Source organism: Pavona decussata, unplaced genomic scaffold (assembly GCF_977016875.1).
Source record: "Pavona decussata unplaced genomic scaffold, jaPavDecu1.1 SCAFFOLD_602, whole genome shotgun sequence".
Taxonomy (NCBI): Eukaryota; Metazoa; Cnidaria; class Anthozoa; order Scleractinia; family Agariciidae; genus Pavona; species Pavona decussata.
The window spans coordinates 444754-468513 of record NW_028145860.1 but is presented as its reverse complement, the minus strand read 5'-3'; the positions used below and the strand labels follow the sequence as shown (position 1 = coordinate 468513).

At 40.6% G+C, this 23760-nt stretch overlaps 1 protein-coding gene across 2 annotated transcripts in view; it reads right to left on the bottom strand.

Annotated features, from left to right (window-relative positions):
• LOC146449200 (peripheral plasma membrane protein CASK-like) overlaps positions 1 to 23760 on the bottom strand; it is a 55966-nt gene that overhangs the window by 16015 nt on the left and 16191 nt on the right. For both annotated transcript variants that reach the window (XM_085101488.1, XM_085101489.1), the window contains exons 6-19: positions 19131 to 19203; positions 18343 to 18445; positions 13583 to 13666; positions 12463 to 12554; positions 11405 to 11527; positions 10752 to 10832; positions 9589 to 9628; positions 8851 to 8879; positions 8143 to 8185; positions 7610 to 7731; positions 5623 to 5709; positions 3149 to 3232; positions 2061 to 2243; positions 1013 to 1091 (exon numbers count right to left, since the gene is read on the bottom strand). In XM_085101488.1, the coding sequence (XP_084957614.1) occupies positions 1013 to 1091; positions 2061 to 2243; positions 3149 to 3232; positions 5623 to 5709; positions 7610 to 7731; positions 8143 to 8185; positions 8851 to 8879; positions 9589 to 9628; positions 10752 to 10832; positions 11405 to 11527; positions 12463 to 12554; positions 13583 to 13666; positions 18343 to 18445; positions 19131 to 19203 (1223 nt within the window). The remainder of the gene's footprint in view (positions 1 to 1012; positions 1092 to 2060; positions 2244 to 3148; positions 3233 to 5622; positions 5710 to 7609; positions 7732 to 8142; positions 8186 to 8850; positions 8880 to 9588; positions 9629 to 10751; positions 10833 to 11404; positions 11528 to 12462; positions 12555 to 13582; positions 13667 to 18342; positions 18446 to 19130; positions 19204 to 23760) is intronic.

The window sequence follows — 23760 nt, the reverse complement described above, 5'->3', positions numbered from 1 at the left end:
GGCCTAAGTTAAAATTTACTATTTCTGCCGTCACTGTTGGCCCCTGTAGAATAGGACCTGCAGATTAAAGTGGCATATGTGACACTTGACGTAAGGCTTCTATTTCAGTGGGTTCTGAGTATTCAAGGTAAAATGTAATCGGGATCCCCTTGACACATTTCGGCCTTCTTGCTTTTGTATAATAAATCAAAATGCAGTTAAATCTTACATATTTATCACTGTGATTTCATATGAAGCAGAACATATATTACATTCGAGAGCTTTATTACATTTAGGGCTTAAAGTTATTACACTTAGGACCTTTATTACATTTAGGGCCGAAAATTATTACACTTAGGACCTTTATTACATTTAGGGACATTTATTACATTTGAGGCCTCAACAAACCCCGCTGTATAAAAAGTTACAGTAAAATTTTCTGAGAAGCTGAAAACAGCGTGCAGCAATTGTAAAGGCCAATTTTGACGGTGCAACTTTTGCTTACGACTGTCGCATGCGATTTCTAGAGCGCACGCTGCTCGCGTCATGCAAAAAATCGCACACAACTCTCGTCATTCAACATTTCCTATACCTACGATTGTCGTAGGATTTCAAAACGTTTTAAAATCCTACGACATTTTTTGTAACGTACACGACAGTCGTAAGCGAGTTCTAGGTTTGATTTACACGAAACAATTCGTGTCGTAGGCCTGTCGTAAACAAAGTCGTAGCGTGTAAATCGCCCTTAAGGTAAACATGGTCAGTGGTCATCGCCGTTTGCCGCAAACGTGGTGCTTAACCTCTCTAATATTTGCTGCCAGATGTCATTACTATAACCCCTACATCGTTTTATCGACTTTGCCTCTTACCATTGCTCTCAACTTTTCAAAAATTATCACATTAAATATTAGCCAAACCACGATACAACAATGAAAGATTTTGCTCATCTTCTAACAAATCCGCGCAAAGCGAGGTTTCGTTTACAACACACCCCGGCACCATGTTATATCGGGTTTCCACTGTAAAGACAAACCTTGTCTGTGGATCATGCCACCATGCATGATTCGCGCTACAATACACCTTCCTTCTTCATTTAGTTTTAGCGTAATGCCCTGCAAGAAAACACACCATAATTAGAGACGGGTGCTATGATCTTCCCGCCATTTTTAACCACTTGTAACGTGACCAGACAACATGTAATCACGTGACAACGTGGAGCTCGCTTTGCTTACGAAAACTGTGAGATATGGTCGAAAAACGTCAGGAATGAATGCACCATAATTAGTACAAACATTTACAGAACGTCACACGAGAACATTTTGAGAACTAGTCAGAAAAGGCAGGAAAAAACTTTCTATGTGCAGAGACAATTACTTTTTTCCCAATTCGATCTGGAGAGTGTCGCATATTAATGCTCGACGCTAAATACATTGACACTTAAATAAAGTCAAGCGTTCACACTTGTTCAAATTCCCTGCGATTTTGTTTCTTCCGTTTACTTGCAGTGATTCGCGTCTCTCCCCACGAGTTTCAAGAAGAAATCAGGCTTGCAAGCAAAGCGCTTCTAAAAAGAAATTCAGAAACTTTTTTCCTCTCGGAAGTAACTTTTGATTCCGCAAAACATTCTGAATGTGGAAGGAAGTAAGGGAGAAACTAAAAGCAGATATTTAAAATGTTTCCTTGTTTGTGGGTGCCTTCCCCCCCCCCCGTATACTGAAAAAGACATCTGGGACGTTTACTTCATGAATTGGTGCACGTGATTAGATATTTTTTCAATCACGTATTAATTACATTGCGCTCACTCACAGCAGTTCAAAGCCACAAAAACATTCGTCCCGAATTACGTGAAACCGCGGTGAAAAAACGCAAGATCTAGGAGACGAAGTAGTCGGCTAGTATCGCTTCATTCATCTACCACGAACTGTTAAAAAATGTTGCCTCCGTCCTCCGTAGCTAAGTATGTTTTTCGTTGTATTTTGAAACCGCTAACCGCTAAGCGTAAATCACAGGCTCACTGTTTTCCCTTCGATTCACAAAAGATAAGTCCGCAATTCGTACACGAATCTACCGTATGTACTTACCATGGGTTCGTTGAGCTGTTTATGGAACTGTACAAGCCGTACTCGTGTTAGTTTTTCTGGCCGATCACTCACGGAGTCTTCCATCTGTCTACTGTTGTACGCGGGGCTGTCATCTCCCTGGTACGGATTCGCTTCCTGGCCAGAAGTGTTCTTTAACACTTCGTCATGTGCCTGCAGCAAAGCCTGGTAGAAAAGAAAACACCAACTGAGTTACTGGTTTTCCAGTTGTTTCTCGTTAGAAATCATCGTTGCTTCCTCTCTAGCTTTTGTCTTTGCGTCTCCTCTTAAGTAGGCTCCCGTAAAATTCCGAAAATGAGCCCCCTCCGTATACAAGCCCCTCCGAATATTGCCCCTCCGTATATGGGCCCTTCCGAATATAAGCCCCTCCGTATATTGCCCCTCCGAATGTAAACCCCTCAGTATATTGCCCCTCCCTATATAAGCTCCTCCGTATATAAGCCTCCTAAATTCGAAACGCGAAAAAGAAGCCTGTAATAAGCCCCCGGGGGCTTATAATACGGAAATTGCCCTCCAATACAAAAGAAATCAAAGTAAACCACACATACCATTAACTGCGTTATGATCAAGCCTTTTCTATTCATACAAAGAACGATTCCGTACACTGAACTTTGAGCTACCGTATGAGCTACAGTATAAACTACGGTATCAACCATAATGTACCGACCGCATGAACTATAAACTGGTATGACTTTTACAGTATGTACAGTGTTACATTTCCAATCATGAAGTTTACTGCTGTTGTGTTTAAAGTTGGCATGAATTTCTATTTAACGCAGCAATACCATTATTTGCGCATTGAAAAATTGCGGCCACAAATTTCCCTCCAATTATAAGGTCCAGTCGATTTTGAAACGCGAAATTCCCTTCTATGATAAGCACCTCCGTATATAAGCCCCTCAAAAACGTCCTTTTAAAAAAAAGCCCCTGGGCTTGTTTTCGAAATTTGACACCGCCCCGTTAAAAACGACAAAATATCTCCGAAATTTGTTCTGGAAACAAGTCAAAAACATTGTTCCCTCCTCGACGTTTTTGCAACCAAAAGATGTCGCATTTACTTCACAACTTACCGAGACATGGGGATCTAACAAGATATTTTGTAACTCGTAACAATCGTCGTCATCTTCTGCTTTGTACTCGATCAGGTCAATAACCTGGGAAAAATGAGAAAATATCGCTTAATATTAGCATGTAAAGGAAAATACAGGGAGATGTAAAGAATCAACCATAAGAGGACACAGAAAAAATCTGAGCCCCAGATAGGATTCGAATATTAGCATGACCGTTTAAAGGGAGCACGCCTGCAATTTAGAGCATGTGATTTTGTTAGTACAAATTGTGCGCACATTTTGGAGAGAGGAAATCGTAGTCGTCGACTTATTGACTATGGTGTTTAATGAACATGTTGAACAGGCGGAAACAGATTCTCACTCAAGTTTCAAAAGAAAGAATCCATCTTGCAGTAATCGCAAAAAGTATATTGTCTTCACTGTGCGAAATCGAAAACTGGGAACAGTTTATTAAACGTTTCACAAAGAAAACAAAAACAAAAAAAATATTTACAAAGTGGCTTGGGAAAAAATTGAAGTTATCGATTTATTGGTAACAATGTTCTGTACTGGCAGAAACAGGTTCTCGGCCAAGCTTTCAAAACAAAGACAATCCACATTACAATGATCTCAGAAATAGTGTCTTCAATGCGCGAACTCGAAAATCGCGCATACTCTTATAAATAAAGTGTGGCTAGACCATTGTCTGTTTATTACATTTCCTGCAATTTGGGTTCTCGTTCGATGGTCAGCTACCAAAACTAAGATATCAACATAAACCAAAGTGTTCAGTGTCGAGAATGACGCGACACATCTAACAAGGGTGGGCTGGGGCTGACTTGTTTCTAGTCTGCAGAACAGGCGTGATTTTTTTTGCGCTTTACAGGCGACCAGAGGCAACCGCGAGACGAGCGCGGAGCGCGAGGGGTTCTTGTCCCTCCGGTCGCGCATGACTCGCGCTTGTCTCCGCTCGCCTGAAAAACACAAAAAAATCACGCCTGTTATGCAGGCTAGTTTTTTTTTTTTTGGTTCATTTGTAATTGTACGTCTGGACAAGAAATATAAAGATTGCTTTTTTACTTTACTCTTGATCGTCCTATCGGATAAAATTCGATTTACATTATCGGTAAAATCATCTGGGCCCAGTTGGTCAAAGCTAATCCTGGATTAACGCAAACTTTGAATCGAGTTGAATTGCTAATCGATAAAGATTCTTCCAAAAACTTTTTGGCCCTCAATTTTTAATACTTAGACCTTTCTTCACCTTAAGCTCGAAATTAGCCTTTAAAACCATTTTTAACGAGCGAGCTGAAAGCCTCGATTAAAATCTAATCGTGGATTGGCGTTAATCAGCTTTCGAACAACCCGGCCCTTGCGATTAAGGCTTAAAGGGGAAGTATCATGCGAATTTGATGTCATTTCAAAACCTCAAAATATCTGCCTGTCAACAGAAACAAAAAAAACTAATTGTCTGGTTTTGTTATAAATTATCACCCCAGTGCAATAAAACTGTCGATTAGTGCCTCAGGCCAGAGACAGAGTAGGTCGGAATGGATTGAAACTTGAAAAATGTTAGGCTTACATTTTTCAAGTTTTCACATTTTTGTTTCCAAAATGCGCTAGAACAGATCACGAGTTGTTCCTTTCAAGAATTGAGTTGATTTCTTTCCTCTCGTTGTTCTAGAATTATTTTGTAGCTGTGTAAGAGGTCTTACTTCAACATTTTTGACAAAAGTGGTCAAAAACCCCCATGAAATTTCCCCCTTAGAGGTGATACCAGGATTTCGCGGATCGCCTCGGTCGCGAATCCCGCATCGCAAGCGCTCGCTCAGCACGGCTTTTAAACTGCCTTTCGTTCTACCGAACTAGAAAAATATCGGCAACACTCCAACGTGTTAACAAAATTTGACCACTAGTTCTGAACACGCACATCATTATGCCGCCTCTTTCAATATTTGCCACTGCAAGCAAACGTCGCGAAAGACTAACAGTCTGGGCGATGCCAAAGTTTCTTTGATTCGCACTGAACAGGTTATCGCACCACAGGTTTCAAACTTTTAGCGGCAAAGGCGCACAGGTGAACGCTAATGTCCACTCAAAATACCCTTTCAGATTACGAGAAAGAGTACAGGATTAAGACTTCTTGTCGCTCGAAAGAGGCGGCGAATAACGCCAAACAGCGAGACCATCAAACAAACAACACATAATTGATAAAAAATGCAAGAGAGACAAAAAGTGCAGAACTGACGCTGTTGGTAGTTATATAAATTATGAACCGATAATTTGGTTTGCAAAGGCACGATTCCTGCTACAATTTGCGAAAAACAATTCAAGCCCTTATTATAAACTGCGAAAGATGAAAAGGAATGCCTTGCTATTACAAAATGTGTAATTTTAAAGTAAGAAATTTAAGATGAAACAATTAGGCGTACTTGGATTAATACGTTCAAGGGAAAGCTTATTTTAAATAAAAAGTTCACGGCGGTTTTTGTTACCTCCTTGGCGTCTTGCACTGCGCTGGGAGACGCCATCGAGGGACAAGTTCGGTTCTCGTCCGTCCATTCCTGACTTCTGTCGTAAACCTGAGCCATTGTGCAAAACCAAAGTAAGTTACAAAGCTCAACAGCGATATTCTGTCAAGTTATACAGATACATAACAAAAGGAATAAATTATTAAGCACCACAAGATAACATTTGAATAACAGAGAAACCGCTAATCTTCTTTGTAACCCAAGAACCTCAAAGAATTAGCTCGGTTAACTTACAGAACACACCCACATAATAAAATATCTCACAAACTTGGGGTTTAAAACAGAGGGAAAAGGAAAAGAATTATAATAATTATTAAAAACAAAACCCACAACATACTGGTTCTAAGCAAAGAAATTGAAATTCAATATTTAAATATTTATTTACTGACTCAGTTATTTTTATCTTTAAGGTGACATTAGCAGGTCATAAACCGATTTTATTTTAACTTGATTAGAAAATAATGCAAATCACGTTAATGCTATTAGATTTGGCAAATAAAACGTCAAATAAAAAAGGGCTGCTTTTGAAAATCATAATTGTTAATAATAACTAGAAAGCTCTTCATTTCAAAAAGAAAATTTGAATGAAATTAACCACAACTGAACAAAACATTTCAGAAGAGAAGATAACATTTCAAAGGCTATTTTTGTAAGGTTTATAAGATTCTCTGTCTCCCAGTCTACGAGGTTTACGAGGTTACAACTTTCCTGCGGTGCTGTTTATTATGCTGTGCAAGGTGACTCTTACACTCGAGTCTGTGGATGAAATCCTAAAGTGCGTCCATTCAAATGAAAGCTACTAAGCAGTACTTTCCTATGGTGCTGTTTATTATGCTGTACAAGGTGGTCTAACATTTCACGGTCTGTGGGTGAAATTTCCTGTGGTGCTTTTTATTATGCTGTACAAGGTGCTTCTTACTTTTGAGTCTGTGGATGAAATCCTAAAGTGTGACCATTCAAATGCAAGCTACTTGAGCAGTACTTTCCTGTGGTGCTGTTTAATATGCTGTACAAGGTGACTCTAACTTTTGAGTCTGTGGATGAAATCCTAAAGTGTGACCATTCAAGTGAAAGCTACTGAACAGTACTTTCCGCTGGTGCTGTTTATTATGCTGTACAAGGTGACTCTAACTTTTGAGTCTGTGGATGAAATCCTAAAGTGTGACCATTCAAGTGAAAGCTACTGAGCAGTACTTTCCTGTGGTGCTGTTTATTATGCTGTGCAAGGTTTCTAACTTTTGAGTCTGTGGGTGAAATCCTAAAGTGTGACCATTCAAGTGAAAGCTACTGAACAGTACTTTCCGCTGGTGCTGTTTATTATGCTGTACAAGGTGACTCTAACTTTTGAGTCTGTAGGTGAAATCCTAAAGTGTGACCATTCAAGTGAAAGCTACTGAGCAGTACTTTCCTGTGGTGCTGTTTATTATGCTGTGCAAGGTGACTCTAACTTTTGAGTCTGTGGATGAAATCCTAAAGTGTGACCATTCAAGTGAAAGCTACTGAGCAGTACTTTCCTGTGGTGCTGTTTATTATGCTGTGCAAGGTGCTTCTTACTTTTCAGTCTGTGGATGAAATCCTAAAGTGTGACCATTCAAATGAAAGCTACTGAGCAGTACTTTCCTGTGGTGCTGTTTATTATGCTGTGCAAGGTGACTCTAACTTTTGAGTCTGTAGCTGAAATCCTAAAGTGTGACCATTCAAGTGAAAGCTACTGAGCAGTACTTTCCTGAGGTGCTGTTTATTATGCTGTGCAAGGTGATTCTAACGTTTGAGTCCGTGGACGAAATCCTAAATTGTGACCATTCAAATGAAAGCTACTGAGCAGTAGCTTCAAGTGACTAAACCCTGGGAGAGAAACATGTGTTTTCTCTCAATTTGAACTCCAAAAAAATATAAAGGCATCTCTGAGAAGAAATATATTGTATCTTGATATTTACTTTATTTATATTACCTCCAGTAAAGCTTGCAGAGTGTGATGTTCAAAAAAGTTCTGAAGAAAGCTGACATCATCATCTTTGGCACCAGTGAGAACTTGGATCTCTTCAAGGGAGTCAAGCAACTGACCTATAGCCCCTGGGGGTGGGAGAGAGTATAAGGCTCTATGAGTCAAGCAGCTGATATATAGCCTCTGGGGGCGGGAGAGAGTATAAGGCTCTATGAGTCAAGCAGCTGATATATAGCCTCTGGGGGTGGGAGAGAGTGTAAGGCTCTATGAGTCAAGCAGCTGATATATAGCCTCTGGGGGCGGGAGAGAGTGTAAGGCTCTATGAGTCAAGCAGCTGATATATAGCCTCTGGGGGCGGGAGAGAGTGTAAGGCTCTATGAGTCAAGCAGCAGATATATAGCCTCTGGGAGCGGGGGAGAGTATAAGGCTTTATGAGTCAAGCAGCTGATATATAGCCTCTGGGGGCGGGAGAGTGGTCAGGAGTAAAATGAAAGTTCTGCTGCATAATTTAAAGCAAGAAAAATATTATTATTCTCAACCTGATGCTGTGAGATCATCATCTTCATACTCAAAAACATCATCCTTTGAAAAGAAGACAGTATTTGGTTAGTATTTCTCTAACATTAACCAAAATGTTAATATTCTCCTTCTAAAATTGACACTCTGACAGGCAAACTAGTGCAGTAATGCTTAGCCTGGATTTGCCTTTAACTCTCATAATTGCATAAATCATTGTTACAAAGGATTTAGAATATCCATACTTAAGGTCCTACTTTTCAGAGTAACGACAAAAACAATCCTTGTGTGTAGTCATTCAAATGAAATATACTGAGCAGTACTTTCCTGTGGTGCTGTTCATTATACTGTACAAGGTGGTTCTAACTTTTGAGTCTGTGGATGAAATCCTAAAGTGTGACCATTCAAATGAAAGCTACTGAGCAGTACTTTCTTGTGGTGCGGTTTATTATCCTGTACCAGGTAGTTGTAACTTTTGAGTCTGTAGATTAAATCCTAAAGTGTGACCATTCAAATGAAAGTTACTGAGCAGTACTTTCCTGTGGTGCTGCTTATTATTCTGTACAAGGTGGCTGAATTTCTGAATTACAACTGTTTATGTGATCAACAAAATTCTATGAATTTGTTTATCTTGGATTACTCCATGAAGAGGAAATTTTAAAACTGTTAGCAATCTTAGCATGAAAAACACAAAACAGTAAGACAGTACAAGAATTTATAGCAGGAGTTACCTGTGACCCAATGACATCTCCATTTGCCACTGAAAGAGACAACAAGTTAGTGTTATGACATTGTAAAGTCCAACAAACTCAGATTCTATTCCTTGATTAACAAAGACTGGTCACTAAAACTATGATTACTGTAACAAATGTGTGTGCAAAAGGGAAACTAGCTTGGTAGTAAAATCTGCCAGTTAACAAGCATGCCAACTGATTTTGGCAAAGATTGTACATGCCACAACAACCCAACTAGGCAGATTTCAGACATTTCTCACAAATATAATTATATTTAGATAAAAATCAATGTAGATGATTCCTTGAGTCTAAACAAATTTCAAATGACACTTTGCCAGCAACAAACTTCTAATGAAAATGCTGAGCTGGTGCGTTATGAACACTGCAGGTATTATTGCAGGGGGCTTTCTAATATATATTGTAACTATATTGCAACTACATTGTAACTATAATGCAACTATATTGCAACTAACTGTAGCCAGCTGGACCAGTCAGCTTGTAAATAGGAATGCACCATTTCAAATGGTTTTACAAACACTACAAAATGGCACTTTCTCAATTTTGAAGGATTGGTACATGAATAAAGCCAGGGCTTGCCAGGGCTTCAAATATTAGTACATTCTGATTTCCATGAACTATCTGTTCTTGCCCCAAGACTTCAATTCACATACATGCTGATGTAATCTCAAAACTGAACCAAAAGTACCAGACAAACAGTCTGTTAAATAATCTTACTTGGAAATTTTCTGCTGGCGACAGCAGCCAAGATGGCTCCCTGAAAAGAGAAAAATAACACAACTTCACTTGGTACATCCTACAACAAGCTACAGTCAAGCTTCTACCCACACAAAAAGACACCCAATCATACAGCTGATCTGGGAATTCCAGAAATGCGTTTGCCTTTCCCACCAAAAAAAAATGTCAACCACTTCACATCATTTTATAAATCCAAGTGCAAAGGAGATTCAAGTACAAGGCTAACATGAGGTTACTATGAGTTAAACATTTATCTAGAAATATTTTATTTCGTAACTTTTTGCTGTCAGAAATCTTTGTAATTTTCATTTGTTTTGTAATGTTGTTATTAAGTCTGCTCGAAGAACAAGTTATGGAAATATTAATATAATTATCCCTCACTGGCTGACGTTTCACTGACAATCAAAGACAAACCTTTCCAAATAAAGTCAGCAGTTAAAACACAGAAATCCTTTCCTTCACGACATAAAGATTTTTTGAAATGACACTACCTTTGCCAATAAGGAAACTCATTTGCAAACCTTCTGGCTACACAAAGAAAAATCCCTGACTTAGAATTTCCCTGAATTGATGCAAAATTCCGTGCCATTTCCTGACCTCAGCTTCTCATTCAGTTTTTCCCAGACTTTCCCTGACCATTACAATAACAACAACTTTATTTCACATTTCCTCGCGTTTTCAAATTGTTATATACTTTGCCGTGGAAACGCTGTTACTAATCATAGGGTGGTGGGAGAGGTGTAAGAACAGATGTGACAATTACAGCGATGTCTAGTTTGAGATGTTCACTTTTGTTATCCAAGCTCATTACTGAACACTTCAAAAACTCATTAATAATTCATAAGTCCATTGACATAAAACATCAAGTGCAGTGGTTTTTATATCTGATAAAACCTCCTCCTTATTAGTATGCGGTGTTTAATGTTTTTCTCGTATGCTAATTTCCTACGTTCAAAAAGCATCATGAACTCTCTTGACACACGCTTTTCCAGGGATGTTTTTGAAGCGGTTCAAAAATCTTGCAGCACGTGTTTTATCGGGTCTAAAACCACTCGGCTGAGCCTCGTGGTTTTAAATCCTGATAAAACACTGCTGCTCATGTTTCAAACATTACATAAGCAACTGTTTATTGTTGCTCAGACCTTTAGTTTTCTCCTGGCATTAAACTTCTTCATCTCGTCCACTGAATCTTGGAGATGCATTCTTTGAGGAATTTCACGATTCTATGCGAACAAAGGAAGGAAGGAAGAAAGAAAAAAGAAAGAAAGGACATAGTTGCATAATTAAATGAAAAGAAAAGCATTTTTAATCATAATAAACAAATTTGCTTTAAAATACTGACAGAAAAATGTGAGACAACAGTTGCACCAATCTCCTTATGCGAAAGAGAGTACATGTAACATCTACTTTCTACTTTTTATTATTTGTATAAAAAGCTATAATTATTAATTTAATACACTTAAAATTAAATTTGTTTTCTGATACCGCATACAGTCAAATTCTGCAAGTATTACAAACTTTCCACAGTGGAACCTTGATTTAGCAAACCTCCATATAACAAAGTCAAAGTCCTCGGTATAACAAACCATATTTCCAGCGCGGCCTTTAAAAATGTAAGGAACAGAACCCTGATATTATTAACGAACCAATTCCCCTAGTCCCTTGGCAATATATTCAGCTCTAGCTCTGCTCAAGCAAAAAAGGCCACCAAGAATCACTTGCACCTTGCAGTACTTGTTGTTAACCACATAGTGCAAGTTCATGTAAAACAGTCAAGTGAAAACGTTTTTCTTACCCTGAGCCAAGGATGCTGCAGCGCTTCTTTCGAAGTCACTCTGTCGTTCTGGTCTTGTTTCAACATTTTCTTCACAAGATCCTTTGCCTCATCAGATATGTTGTCCCAGATTTTGGGTCTCATCTGCAAAATTTAAAGTTTATTTAAAATACTGTCCCAAGTTCAGCACAAGTACTTCCTGTAGTTACTAATTATCAATCCAAAATAGCCTAGCTTGCCAAAAATATCCCTGTAGCTCAATGGTAGAGCATCCAATCAGTGCAAAAAGTCACAGGATCAATTCCCTTCGGGAACTTAAAGATTTTTCCTTTTTCTTCAGCTCACAACAACAGGGATTTTCCATCTCCCTAATTTAATCACCAAGCTTAATGTTTTCTCCCTTTCTTTATTAAACAATTATTATCTATCCTGTTTAATAATCAACAATTATTCCACAAATCGAGTCACATGAACTCAGTGTCAATGAGGAACAAAATGCATTGAGTTAACAAAGCATTCATGTGTGACTCTGGAATCCGGCTGAGAGAAAAACATGTTTTCACTAAGCCGCATTTATGGCTGTATTTCTGAAGTGAGTTTCCCAAACAAAACTTCAGATTCCTGCCATCAGATACTGGGCTTGTGCTATTTCTGATGAGAAACTAGCATTTCTGGAGAGAGAATAGGTACAGGCAGGGGATTGGGGGGGAGGGGGTGGGGAAGAGTTTGCAGAAACTTCATCCCAGGTTAGGGACTAAGACTATTCAATCAGCTCAATCATGCCAGGGGAAAGGTTAAAGAAAAATTTAAGACGCGCACAATGGGGCAAAAATGCAGCCACTTGACAAGCCTTTACGATTTTCTTGTTAAGTACAGTCAAACATCCCTGTGTCATCACGTCTCATAAGCAACTGCTTATCCAAAATACCAAAATTTTCCTAGTCAAATCACTTTAGTTGGCAGCACTTTTAAGCAATCACGACCACTTTATGGGATGATGAATGGAAATTCAATGCATCAAATGCACTCCTATAATTTTTAAATACTGTTAGTAATGACATGACTGGTAAATTATGTACCGATGGAATTCCTTTTCTTATGGACTCATATACTTTTTCTCCTGTGCCCTGAAAAGGGAACGTTCCACTAAGAAGGATGAAGAGAATTACACCTGAAATTAAACACAACAGTACATGTCAGTTATCAATTAAAATTTAAATAATTTGAAACTCCTTAATAAAAAGAATGAAAAACGTTTGAAGTTAGTTAAGAGAAAAACTTTTCAAAAACAGTCTTTAAATGTGAGATAAGGAAAATGAACTTCTACTTAGTAATGTTGTGCCAGTGTCCCATTAAAGCACACACAATGGCACATACATTGTACTGTCCAATTACGTAGGCATGGCATGTACACTGTCCAATTACACTGTCCTATTAATACTCAAATCATTGCCCCAGATATGGAATTGGATACAAGAATTTTGTTACAGTTGATGGTAACTAATAGGATATTACTCAGTTTGAAATCATATGAGTGATTAACAAACAGGGCCATACATATGTAGTGGATCATGGGACACATAAACAAGGTCACGTGACAAAAGGAGAACAGAGAACTCTTCGCGCGTTTATCGAGTGCAAGCTAGTATTGTCATGTCTTTCCTTCCTACAGTTTAGAATACAAAGTTGCGTTACTACAGTCTCAGTTGATCTGTCAGTTAATTCCCCGTGATACGTTTACACATAGCGGGGGGGCCGATGGGGGCAGCTGCCCCCGCCAGGAAAACTGAATTATTTTTCTAACATAGTGTTTGAGTTTGCTGAGCTATTTCTTGTAGCTATATTGGTCGGAAATCACAAGAAAATCGACTAATTAGCTGAAAAAATCTCCCTTCAATGAGAATTCAGTGTGTTTTGTTTTCTTTAAAGGTCTTAAAGGTAACTTTCTGTGTACATAGGGGTGAAAACAAAAACTTTCAATTAGAAACCCTGTCTGTATACGGGAGACCCCTCCTGGAAAGGTGTGCAGAGTTTGCCCCCCAGACAGAAAATCCTAGGTATGGCCCTGACAAAATTGGACAAACAAATAGTAGGAATCCAATTTGTTTCATCAAAATAATGATTACAGCTTGTCTATGACAGACTGTCTTCCTTTAAGAGAAATATTTCATTTTCAATTAAAATAAAAATAACCCTTACCACATCCCCAGACATCTACAGCCCTTCCATACTGTTCCCTGTTAATCATTTCTGGGGACATGAAATGTGGTGTTCCTATTCGGCCTACAATGAGTGAGAGATGACAAAGAGGAAGATATTAAGAACGACACATGTATATATTCCCACCACTGTTCTCTAGTCATTTCTTGTGCAACTAAGTTTGGAGAATCTGTTAAAAAATCAAGACATTTCATCTTTGGTGATCAATTCCTTTATTCTCATGGCCTAATTGTTTGATTAAACAGGATATTGTAAAGAGAAATTAGGTGCTTGTCACTACTTGGGTTTAAAGGGTCACAGGATCAACTCAGCCCTTTCAACTTGTATTGATAGTCAGGACCTTCATTTGCATGCAGCAACCTGGAATCACAGTCACCAAAACTACAGTAAACATGGGCAGCTACTCAAGGGAAAAACATCAAGCATCAGAACTTTCTCAATTAATGACCGACAATAGACCCTTCTCCAAAATGGCGGCCGAAAATTAAAAATGTATACCAGCAATAGAAAGAGCACTTTTACTTTTTTAGTAATCCTGCAAAGTTTCAGCATATCAGGTGTAATATCAGCTGAGAAAATGTAAGTTGAAAAATGAAAAATTTACAGACGTTTGTATGACTGGGGGTATGACGTATACCCCCAGTCATACAAACGTCTGAAAATTGGTCAAATTTCATCTTACATTTCCTAAGCTGATGTAACACCTTATTATGCTGAAACTTTGCAAGGTTACTGTGACGAAACTGCTTATCGCCAAACCGCAACCGCGTGTTTGCTACAGATAGATAATCAACCAGTGAGCGTTTCATACCGGAAATAGTTTTTGGTTTCTTAGCATGATCCACGCTATCCCAAGTTCAGTCCCCTGTAATTCACTCATTGAGTTAAGACCTCAATAAATCGAATTCAATAGCAACAAGCCTACCGCCTTGTTCTTACATGGTGGCAGCCAGTGGAGAGCTTTAGTGGTACAATATTACACAAAGCTTATCCGAACAGCGTCCGGAGAAGTATGGCCACGGGATATGCTTTGCCGCCACCACCCGCACTAGAGATACACAGTCCAAATGCGGCGGACAAATGGAAGAAGTTTTTCTTAGCGTGGGACAACTATGCACTCGCCACAGAGCTTTCCAAGAAAGCCGAAGGTGTGCAAGTCGCTACACTTCTTACGGTGATCGGCGAAGAGGCACGCGAGGTGTACTCAACTTTTAACGACTGGGAAAACGATGGAGACGACAAGAAGCTTTAGACAATCTCGAGAAACAGGAAATCATCACACCCGTGACCTCGCCCACAGCCTGGATAAGCTCCATGGTAACCGTACCCAAGAAAAACGGCAAACTGCGCATATGTCTCGACCCAAGAGACTTAAATCGGGCCATACAGCGTGAGCACTACCCCTTGCCTACGATTGAAGACATCGCCACAAGGCTACACGGGGCCAAAGTATTTACAAAGCTGGACGTACGCAACGGATTTTGGCACGTGGCATTGGACGAGAGCTCGTCGTACTTGACCACCTTTAACACCCCTTTTGGACGATACCGCTGGCGACGCCTACCCTTTGGTATAAGCTCCGCGCCCGAGGTATTCCAAAGGAAAATGCACGAGTTGGTCAAGGGATTATCTGGAATTGAAGTAGTGGCGGATGATTTTATTGTGGTTGGCTGTGGAGCCACAATTGAAGAAGCTACTGATGACCATGACCGAGTTCTAACAAGCTTCCTAGAACGTTGCAGAGCACAAAAGGTCAAGCTTAACACTGACAAGCTAGATCTCCGGCAGAAAGAGGTTCCATTCATTGGACACATCGCCACAGACGAGGGCCTACGTGTCGACCCAGCCAAAGTACGGGCAATCAGTGAAATGCCCGCACCAACAGACAAGGCTGGCGTACAAAGATTGCTGGGACTTGCACAATATCTCAGCAAATTCCTGCCACATCTCTCTGACATCACCAAGCCTTTGAGAGATCTCACTCAGGCTAATGTCCAGTGGGTCTGGAGAGAAGCACAACGAACAGCATTTGAAGCCTTGAAGAGAGCAGTTGCTACGACCCCAGTCTTACGGTACTATAACTTGGAAGAGGAAGTAACGCTTCAGTGTGATGCCTCTCAAAACGGATTAGGTGCAGCCATATTGCAGAATGGACAGCCCGTAGCATACGCATCCCGAGCCTTGACGGATGCAGAAACACGTTATGCCCAGATCGAGAAGGAACTGCTCGCGATCGTTTTTGCGTGCGAACGTTTCGAGGCCTATGTATACGGCCGTGATGTGATTCGAGTGGAGAGCGACCACAAACCGCTAGAAGCAATCTTCACCAAGGCGCTCAATTCTGCACCTAAACGGCTTCAGCGAATGCTTTTGAGGCTGCAGAAATACAGTCTACAAGTGGTATACAAGAAGGGCACACAGATGTATCTAGCTGATACATTAAGTAGAGCGTCCCTTCCTGAAGTCAACGCGTGTGAGTTCAGCCGAGAACTCGAGGGAGTGGACCACAAAGCCTTTCTACCTGTCACAGACACCCAATGGCACCAAATCAAACACGCCTCAGCTGATGATCCAGTCCTGCAGCAACTAAGGACAACCATAAAGGAAGGATGGCCAGAGAAAAGATCAGACCTTCCCGAACCCCTCTACCCCTACTACGACATGAGAGACCTCCTGACCGCACAAAACGAGCTGGTATTCAAGGGAGAATGTCTCGTGGTACCTGCCAGTCTTCGCAAGGAACTCATGGCAACCATACACAGCTCACATATCGGCATCGAAGGGTGCATACGTAGAGCGCGCGACGCCCTCTACTGGCCTCGCATGGCAACGGAGTTGAGGGAATACGTTTCAAAGTGTGACATTTGTTTGTCACACCGCCCAGAGCAGACCAAAGAACCACTGCTACAACATGAGGTTACAGACCGACCCTGGTCTAAGGTCGCAGCCGACCTTTGCGAGCTGGACAACCGCACCCTGCTGGTCATCGTCGATTACTACAGTAATTTCGTGGAAGTTGCCCGTCTAAGCTCGGTAACCTCTCGCAGTGTCATCAAAGAAATGAAAGCTACATTCGCAAGATACGGCATCCCTGACTTTCTCGTCACTGATAACGGTCCTCAGTTTGCGTCCGCAGAATTTGCCGTGTTTGCGAAATCGTGGATGTTCCAGCATATCACGTCCTCGCCCTACCACCCTCAGTCCAATGGGAAAGCGGAAAATGCAGTCAAAACAGTGAAGCGTCTCTTCACCAAATGCCGCGAGTCGGGTCAGTCAGAATTTCTAGCGCTGCTCAACTGGCGAAACACGCCAACAGAAGGAGTTGGGACAAGCCCCGCTCAGCGCCTAATGGGCCGTCGCTGTAAAACACTGCTTCCTGTGGCTAGTACGCTTTTGCAGCCACGATATTCCAACCATGGGGAGATGCGTGCTCTCGTGGGCCAGAAGGAACGACAGCGTTTTTACTACGACAAGCACACCAAACCGCTTCAGCCCATTCACCAAGGCGACACCGTGCGTATGAGACTTCCAGGACAGAAAACGTGGAGTCCAGGCACCTGCATGGGCCAGGCTGGTCCTCGCAGCTACGAGGTGAAAGTTGGGGAGTCAACATACAGGCGGAACCGTCGTCAACTGGTTCGTTCCAATGAACCTCCCATTCCAGACACCCCCGAGATGGTACCTTCGACATCGGAACTGGAACAAGCCGAACTGCCCAGCCAGTCCCCCATAAGCCCTGTGCCTCAGCAACAACCATCCCCTCAAAGTCTTCGCAGATCACAGCGTATACGGAGACCGCCCCCCCGCTTAAATGACTTTGTTCCTAGCTGAACCTATGAATCTAATATTCAATGACTTTGAGACATTAGGCGTGATTCTTTTGCATACTGCAGTACTAGTGTTGTTTTTTTTATGTTATTCTTTTCTTTGTAAGAGAGAAGATGTGACGAAACTGCTTATCGCCAAACCGCAACCGCGTGTTTGCTACAGATAGATAATCAACCAGTGAGCGTTTCATACCGGAAATAGTTTTTGGTTTCTTAGCATGATCCACGCTATCCCAAGTTCAGTCCCCTGTAATTCACTCATTGAGTTAAGACCTCAATAAATCGAAATCAATAGCAACAAGCCTACCGCCTTGTTCTTACAGTTACTAAGGTAAAGGTGCTCTTTCCAGTGCTGGTATCAGTTTTTCATTCAGTTCAATTTTAACTCATTCAAATCTGTTGCTGCCATTTTGGAGAAGCGTCTATTTTCCTTGGGGGTCAGGAGGTTGGTTTCAAAAGAAACTGTGGTGCTGCGTCGGTGGGAGAGCAACACAAAATATTTGATTTTATCAACTGAGTTGATAACTTGGCCACCAAAAAGACATTCAAGAGCTGTCGTTTTAAACGCTTACCCTTTGCCAGAATGAATAGCTCTGATGGAGGCCTAGCAAGTGAAATGTCACTCAGATCTTAGATCTCTTTAAGGTGGCCAAATTATCCGTCACTATAAATTTTCCTTGGGAATCCAGCCTTTGCAAAGATTAATAATGAAAGGCCACCCATGGGCATAGAACTTGATAAATAAAAAATCCTTAGTACGTAGGAATCAAATTAGTTAAAGACAAACAAGCATTGATATTTGTCCCACAAAATACTTTTGCAACTCATTTAAATCGCATGAAGGTTCAGCCTGGTAATTTTATTGAAAATGAAGTTATTTCAATTTACAGTATGCTGTACATTTTCTCTTACCACTAGTGACGTAGCCTTCTTCTCCAATTTCAACAGCAACACCAAAGTCAGCAATTTTGATTGGAGCTGAATTCTCCTTACTTGATAAGAGGAGGTTATGAGGCTGCACAATAAAAAAACAAGATGACAAGTGAAAATTTTCACAGGGTGGGGTGGTTCTCTGTATGCCCAACCCCTAACAAACTGGGCCTGTCCTTTGTTGGACCCCTCCCTCTCAACTATTCAAGCACAGCTGAAGATGCCAGGGTAGGAAGCACTGAGTGTACGGCCCAAATGTTGGTTGTTTCTTGCTGTTGTAGAATCTATTGTTTATTACCTAGAATAAGGGTTCTTGTGTCCTTTTTGGGGATTTTAATTATGTCTCTAAAAATGCATGGTAACCTCCAGTTTTCTTTTTAGATTCCAATAGCCCTTGCTAAGATCTACTTTTCCCACATAGTCATAAACCACACAAAAATACTTCAATCTGTATTAGTACGCCACAACCTTAAGAGAGTATTTCTCAGAAGAAATGACGATTTTAGTAAGAGTATGTCAACCATTTTGAAAGTGCTTGTAACAAAAGTGTCAAGGATTAAGGGAAATTACATTCTGGGGGGTGGGGGTGGGTTGGTCATAATATTGGCATGATTTTAATAGCATCTGAGGAGGGGTGGAGGATTATATTCGTAAGGTTATTTAAATAGTTATTTAATGGTACAAACATGTGTTTTGCATTACAAGTAATTTTGATTGGAGTATGATATGTTTAACGTACGCCACATTACTTCCAACCGTAATATTTTTACCTTGAGGTCACGATGTACAATCCCATTTTCGTGACAGAAAGACAGAGCCTCAAGTACTTGTCTGAGGTAGTGGCTAAAAGGGTAAAGAAATGTTTTTCAGTTAACAGAACAAAATAAGGACAAGCTTGGTTTTTTTTCAAGACTCAACTACAAGTATTCAGAAATTTGTAAGTAACAATGCAATTTTTAAGCAACTTTTAATTATATCCAGTTTCATCAGTTTTGGACCTCATCAGTTACATGTAGTTCCCATATTTGATTTTTGAAAAGTGCTCATGAGCTGAAGAAAGGCTTTCCTGGCTTTAGTAATCAGACTAGAGTTTGTAGTAAATCATTGTTATCTTCAGCAATGGGATCCATACATTTAGTATAAATCTACTAGTGTTCTATCACAAATGCTGCTCTCTTATTGGCTACGCTAATCACTATCTATTCTGTTGTAGATACAGGGCTTCTGATAAGGTGCGAAAAAAAGAAAGGAAATTATGCAGCAAGAAAGGTCTATTATGCGGCAAATTATGCGATTTCATTTTAGCTAATTTAACCTTGTTTTATTAGGTCTAAGAGGAGCATAATCCATTTTTTGCTGTTCAAGAAGCAATTAGAGCATGGAGAAACGAAGAAACAGCTGAAATAAATCATTTGTTGCCTCATTTCAAATTATTGAAAATCAGATATTGCTAATTTGGTCAAGTCAGCGTTTGTTGTTTCCCACCCGCTTTCTGCTTGACGTGTGACTCAGCTTCAAGGTCACAAGGTGATCAACCACATGTTGCACGAAGAGCAAAACAACAGGCCATCGTCAACATGAAACGTTCCTTCGGAGTACTTTTTTGCCCTGTCTTTCGCCAAAATATTTACAGGAAGGTGTGATCTTCTTTTCTTCTGCAAAGAAGCGCTCGGCGTTTTAACAACAAACTTATCCATAATAAGGATGTTTGTTTCAATTAAAACAAAATAACTACATATTGCAAGCAACTATCGAGCAGTTTTCACGCAATACCTACATCGCAAGTATGAAGGGATCAAATGACATCTTAAAAATATATCAATGATTGTGATTGGTGTATTTACATAAAAGGATTGTTTATTCCGTGCCAACGATCACTGGCTTAATATTGAAAACCAGCACCAGGTCCCCAACATGTAAAATGAAGCATTAGAACACCTGTTTGTTCGCTTGTTCAACCAACGAACGCTTCCAGGTGATTTCTGACGCCTTTTGAAGGAGAAAAATCCTTGAGATAACGTTCAAATTGAAGGGCTGGGAGCATAACCGACCTATGTCGAATTTCAGCCCGTTTTTCGATGTAGCTCGGATTTGTCCAAACTTTTGCATGTGTACTGCAATTCGATTGAAAACCATTGTCCAGTATTTTTTTCACGCCGCTTTGTGTTTCGTATTAATGCCATTGAGAAATTTTACCATCTTGTAAAGATATATCGGTAACATTATAGACACTGGATGACCAAAAGGACAATGCACTGAGGATTAAATACTTGTATTCAATATACACTCGTTGTCTTTGAAACACGGCACACGAAAGCGGTGTTTTTCGCGGGAGCAACGAAAAGAATGCTGTCACGCTTTTATTAGATTCTGTTACAAACTACTACGTACGTGACAGGAATGTCCCAAATGTAAACAGTTACATTCTCCAAGAGAAAATGTGTCCATTTCCTGGCGCAAAATCCAGCTTTGTCCCGTTTGTCGACATATCACTCTTGATAACGCAAAATACTAGCATTCTACACGATTAACAGGAAGACATGTAGCCATTTCAACGATTAACAACGATTAACAACGATTAACGGCAGTTCTATTAAAAAGGTAAAGACTATCTATTCTTTTTACCACCAGTCGGTGTTAACCGTTGAAAATCTATGTTAATCGTACTTTTATTGAATCATTGCCTTGAAATTGTCAAGTTAATCGTTACATACCGAATTTCAAGCGTGGCAAACCACAACTAAGGCTTGCAAAACACCTTGTATATGGCGGGATTTGTCTCTGATGCTCCCGCGGGATTTGATAATCGAATTGAAAAATTCGCCACGGCACAGTCATCACTACCAAGGAGGGATTCTTTGGACAACATTTCCACCAGTTCCTGTGAACTGCATTCGTCAATTTCGTAACTTTTCAAAAGATCCATAGATGTCGTGCGTTTTCAAACTTCACCAAACAAAAGCGAAAGCAACTAGCCAGTACGATACGCAAGTTGTTTATCCCGACTGCCTTGATCTATTTTGGGCTTATTACAACCCGCAAAAGCAAACCATGATATCATCTCAAACGTTACTTATAGCAACAACAACTAGTGCGACTAAACACGGCTCGTGGACAGTGGAAACTTTTAGCCTACCGATAATTTGGAAAACGACTCTGACGTGGACAAAACCTATAAAAAAATTTGCCTTCCAAGCGCGTTCACTTGTAGAAAAGCAAACTACCAAATCCCCCTCCCCCCCCGCCCCCTGACTCAATGTTGTCTTTTGGGTCACGAACAGTTTCCTGGCAAGCATCGCTTCCCACATCAACATTGCATAAGGGGGAAGGGGGGAGGGAGAAGTAACTGTGGTAGAATTATGAAGGGAGAAACAGTAAGTGAGTGGTTTTTTGGCTCTCTGTGTTCGGTTGCCATTGCATAGGGGGAGGGGGTGGGAGGGAGAAGTAAGGAAGTGGTTTTTGTTCTGTTCGTGTTTGGTTTTCTTAAGGAGTTTTGTCCACGATTGTAAAACCGCGAAATGTTTTCCAAACCAGGGAGAGCCAAAATTCGGACAAATCCGTGCGAAACCGAAAGCCGCGCTAAAATTCGACATAGGTCGGTTATGCTCTCAGGCCTTCATATGAGCTATTCCCTACGGGGTTGACCAAATGAATATATGAATATAATATTCATATATTCAATTGAAGGGCTGGGAGCATAACCGACCTATGTCGAATTTCAGCCCGTTTTTCGATGTAGCTCGGATTTGTCCAAACTTTTGCATGTGTACTGCAATTCGATTGAAAACCATTGTCCAGTATTTTTTTCACGCCGCTTTGTGTTTCGTATTAATGCCATTGAGAAATTTTACCATCTTGTAAAGATATATCGGTAACATTATAGACACTGGATGACCAAAAGGACAATGCACTGAGGATTAAATACTTGTATTCAATATACACTCGTTGTCTTTGAAACACGGCACACGAAAGCGGTGTTTTTCGCGGGAGCAACGAAAAGAATGCTGTCACGCTTTTATTAGATTCTGTTACAAACTACTACGTACGTGACAGGAATGTCCCAAATGTAAACAGTTACATTCTCCAAGAGAAAATGTGTCCATTTCCTGGCGCAAAATCCAGCTTTGTCCCGTTTGTCGACATATCACTCTTGATAACGCAAAATACTAGCATTCTACACGATTAACAGGAAGACATGTAGCCATTTCAACGATTAACAACGATTAACAACGATTAACGGCAGTTCTATTAAAAAGGTAAAGACTATCTATTCTTTTTACCACCAGTCGGTGTTAACCGTTGAAAATCTATGTTAATCGTACTTTTATTGAATCATTGCCTTGAAATTGTCAAGTTAATCGTTACATACCGAATTTCAAGCGTGGCAAACCACAACTAAGGCTTGCAAAACACCTTGTATATGGCGGGATTTGTCTCTGATGCTCCCGCGGGATTTGATAATCGAATTGAAAAATTCGCCACGGCACAGTCATCACTACCAAGGAGGGATTCTTTGGACAACATTTCCACCAGTTCCTGTGAACTGCATTCGTCAATTTCGTAACTTTTCAAAAGATCCATAGATGTCGTGCGTTTTCAAACTTCACCAAACAAAAGCGAAAGCAACTAGCCAGTACGATACGCAAGTTGTTTATCCCGACTGCCTTGATCTATTTTGGGCTTATTACAACCCGCAAAAGCAAACCATGATATCATCTCAAACGTTACTTATAGCAACAACAACTAGTGCGACTAAACACGGCTCGTGGACAGTGGAAACTTTTAGCCTACCGATAATTTGGAAAACGACTCTGACGTGGACAAAACCTATAAAAAAATTTGCCTTCCAAGCGCGTTCACTTGTAGAAAAGCAAACTACCAAATCCCCCTCCCCCCCCGCCCCCTGACTCAATGTTGTCTTTTGGGTCACGAACAGTTTCCTGGCAAGCATCGCTTCCCACATCAACATTGCATAAGGGGGAAGGGGGGAGGGAGAAGTAACTGTGGTAGAATTATGAAGGGAGAAACAGTAAGTGAGTGGTTTTTTGGCTCTCTGTGTTCGGTTGCCATTGCATAGGGGGAGGGGGTGGGAGGGAGAAGTAAGGAAGTGGTTTTTGTTCTGTTCGTGTTTGGTTTTCTTAAGGAGTTTTGTCCACGATTGTAAAACCGCGAAATGTTTTCCAAACCAGGGAGAGCCAAAATTCGGACAAATCCGTGCGAAACCGAAAGCCGCGCTAAAATTCGACATAGGTCGGTTATGCTCTCAGGCCTTCATATGAGCTATTCCCTACGGGGTTGACCAAATGAATATATGAATATAATATTCATATATTCAATTGAAGGGCTGGGAGCATAACCGACCTATGTCGAATTTCAGCCCGTTTTTCGATGTAGCTCGGA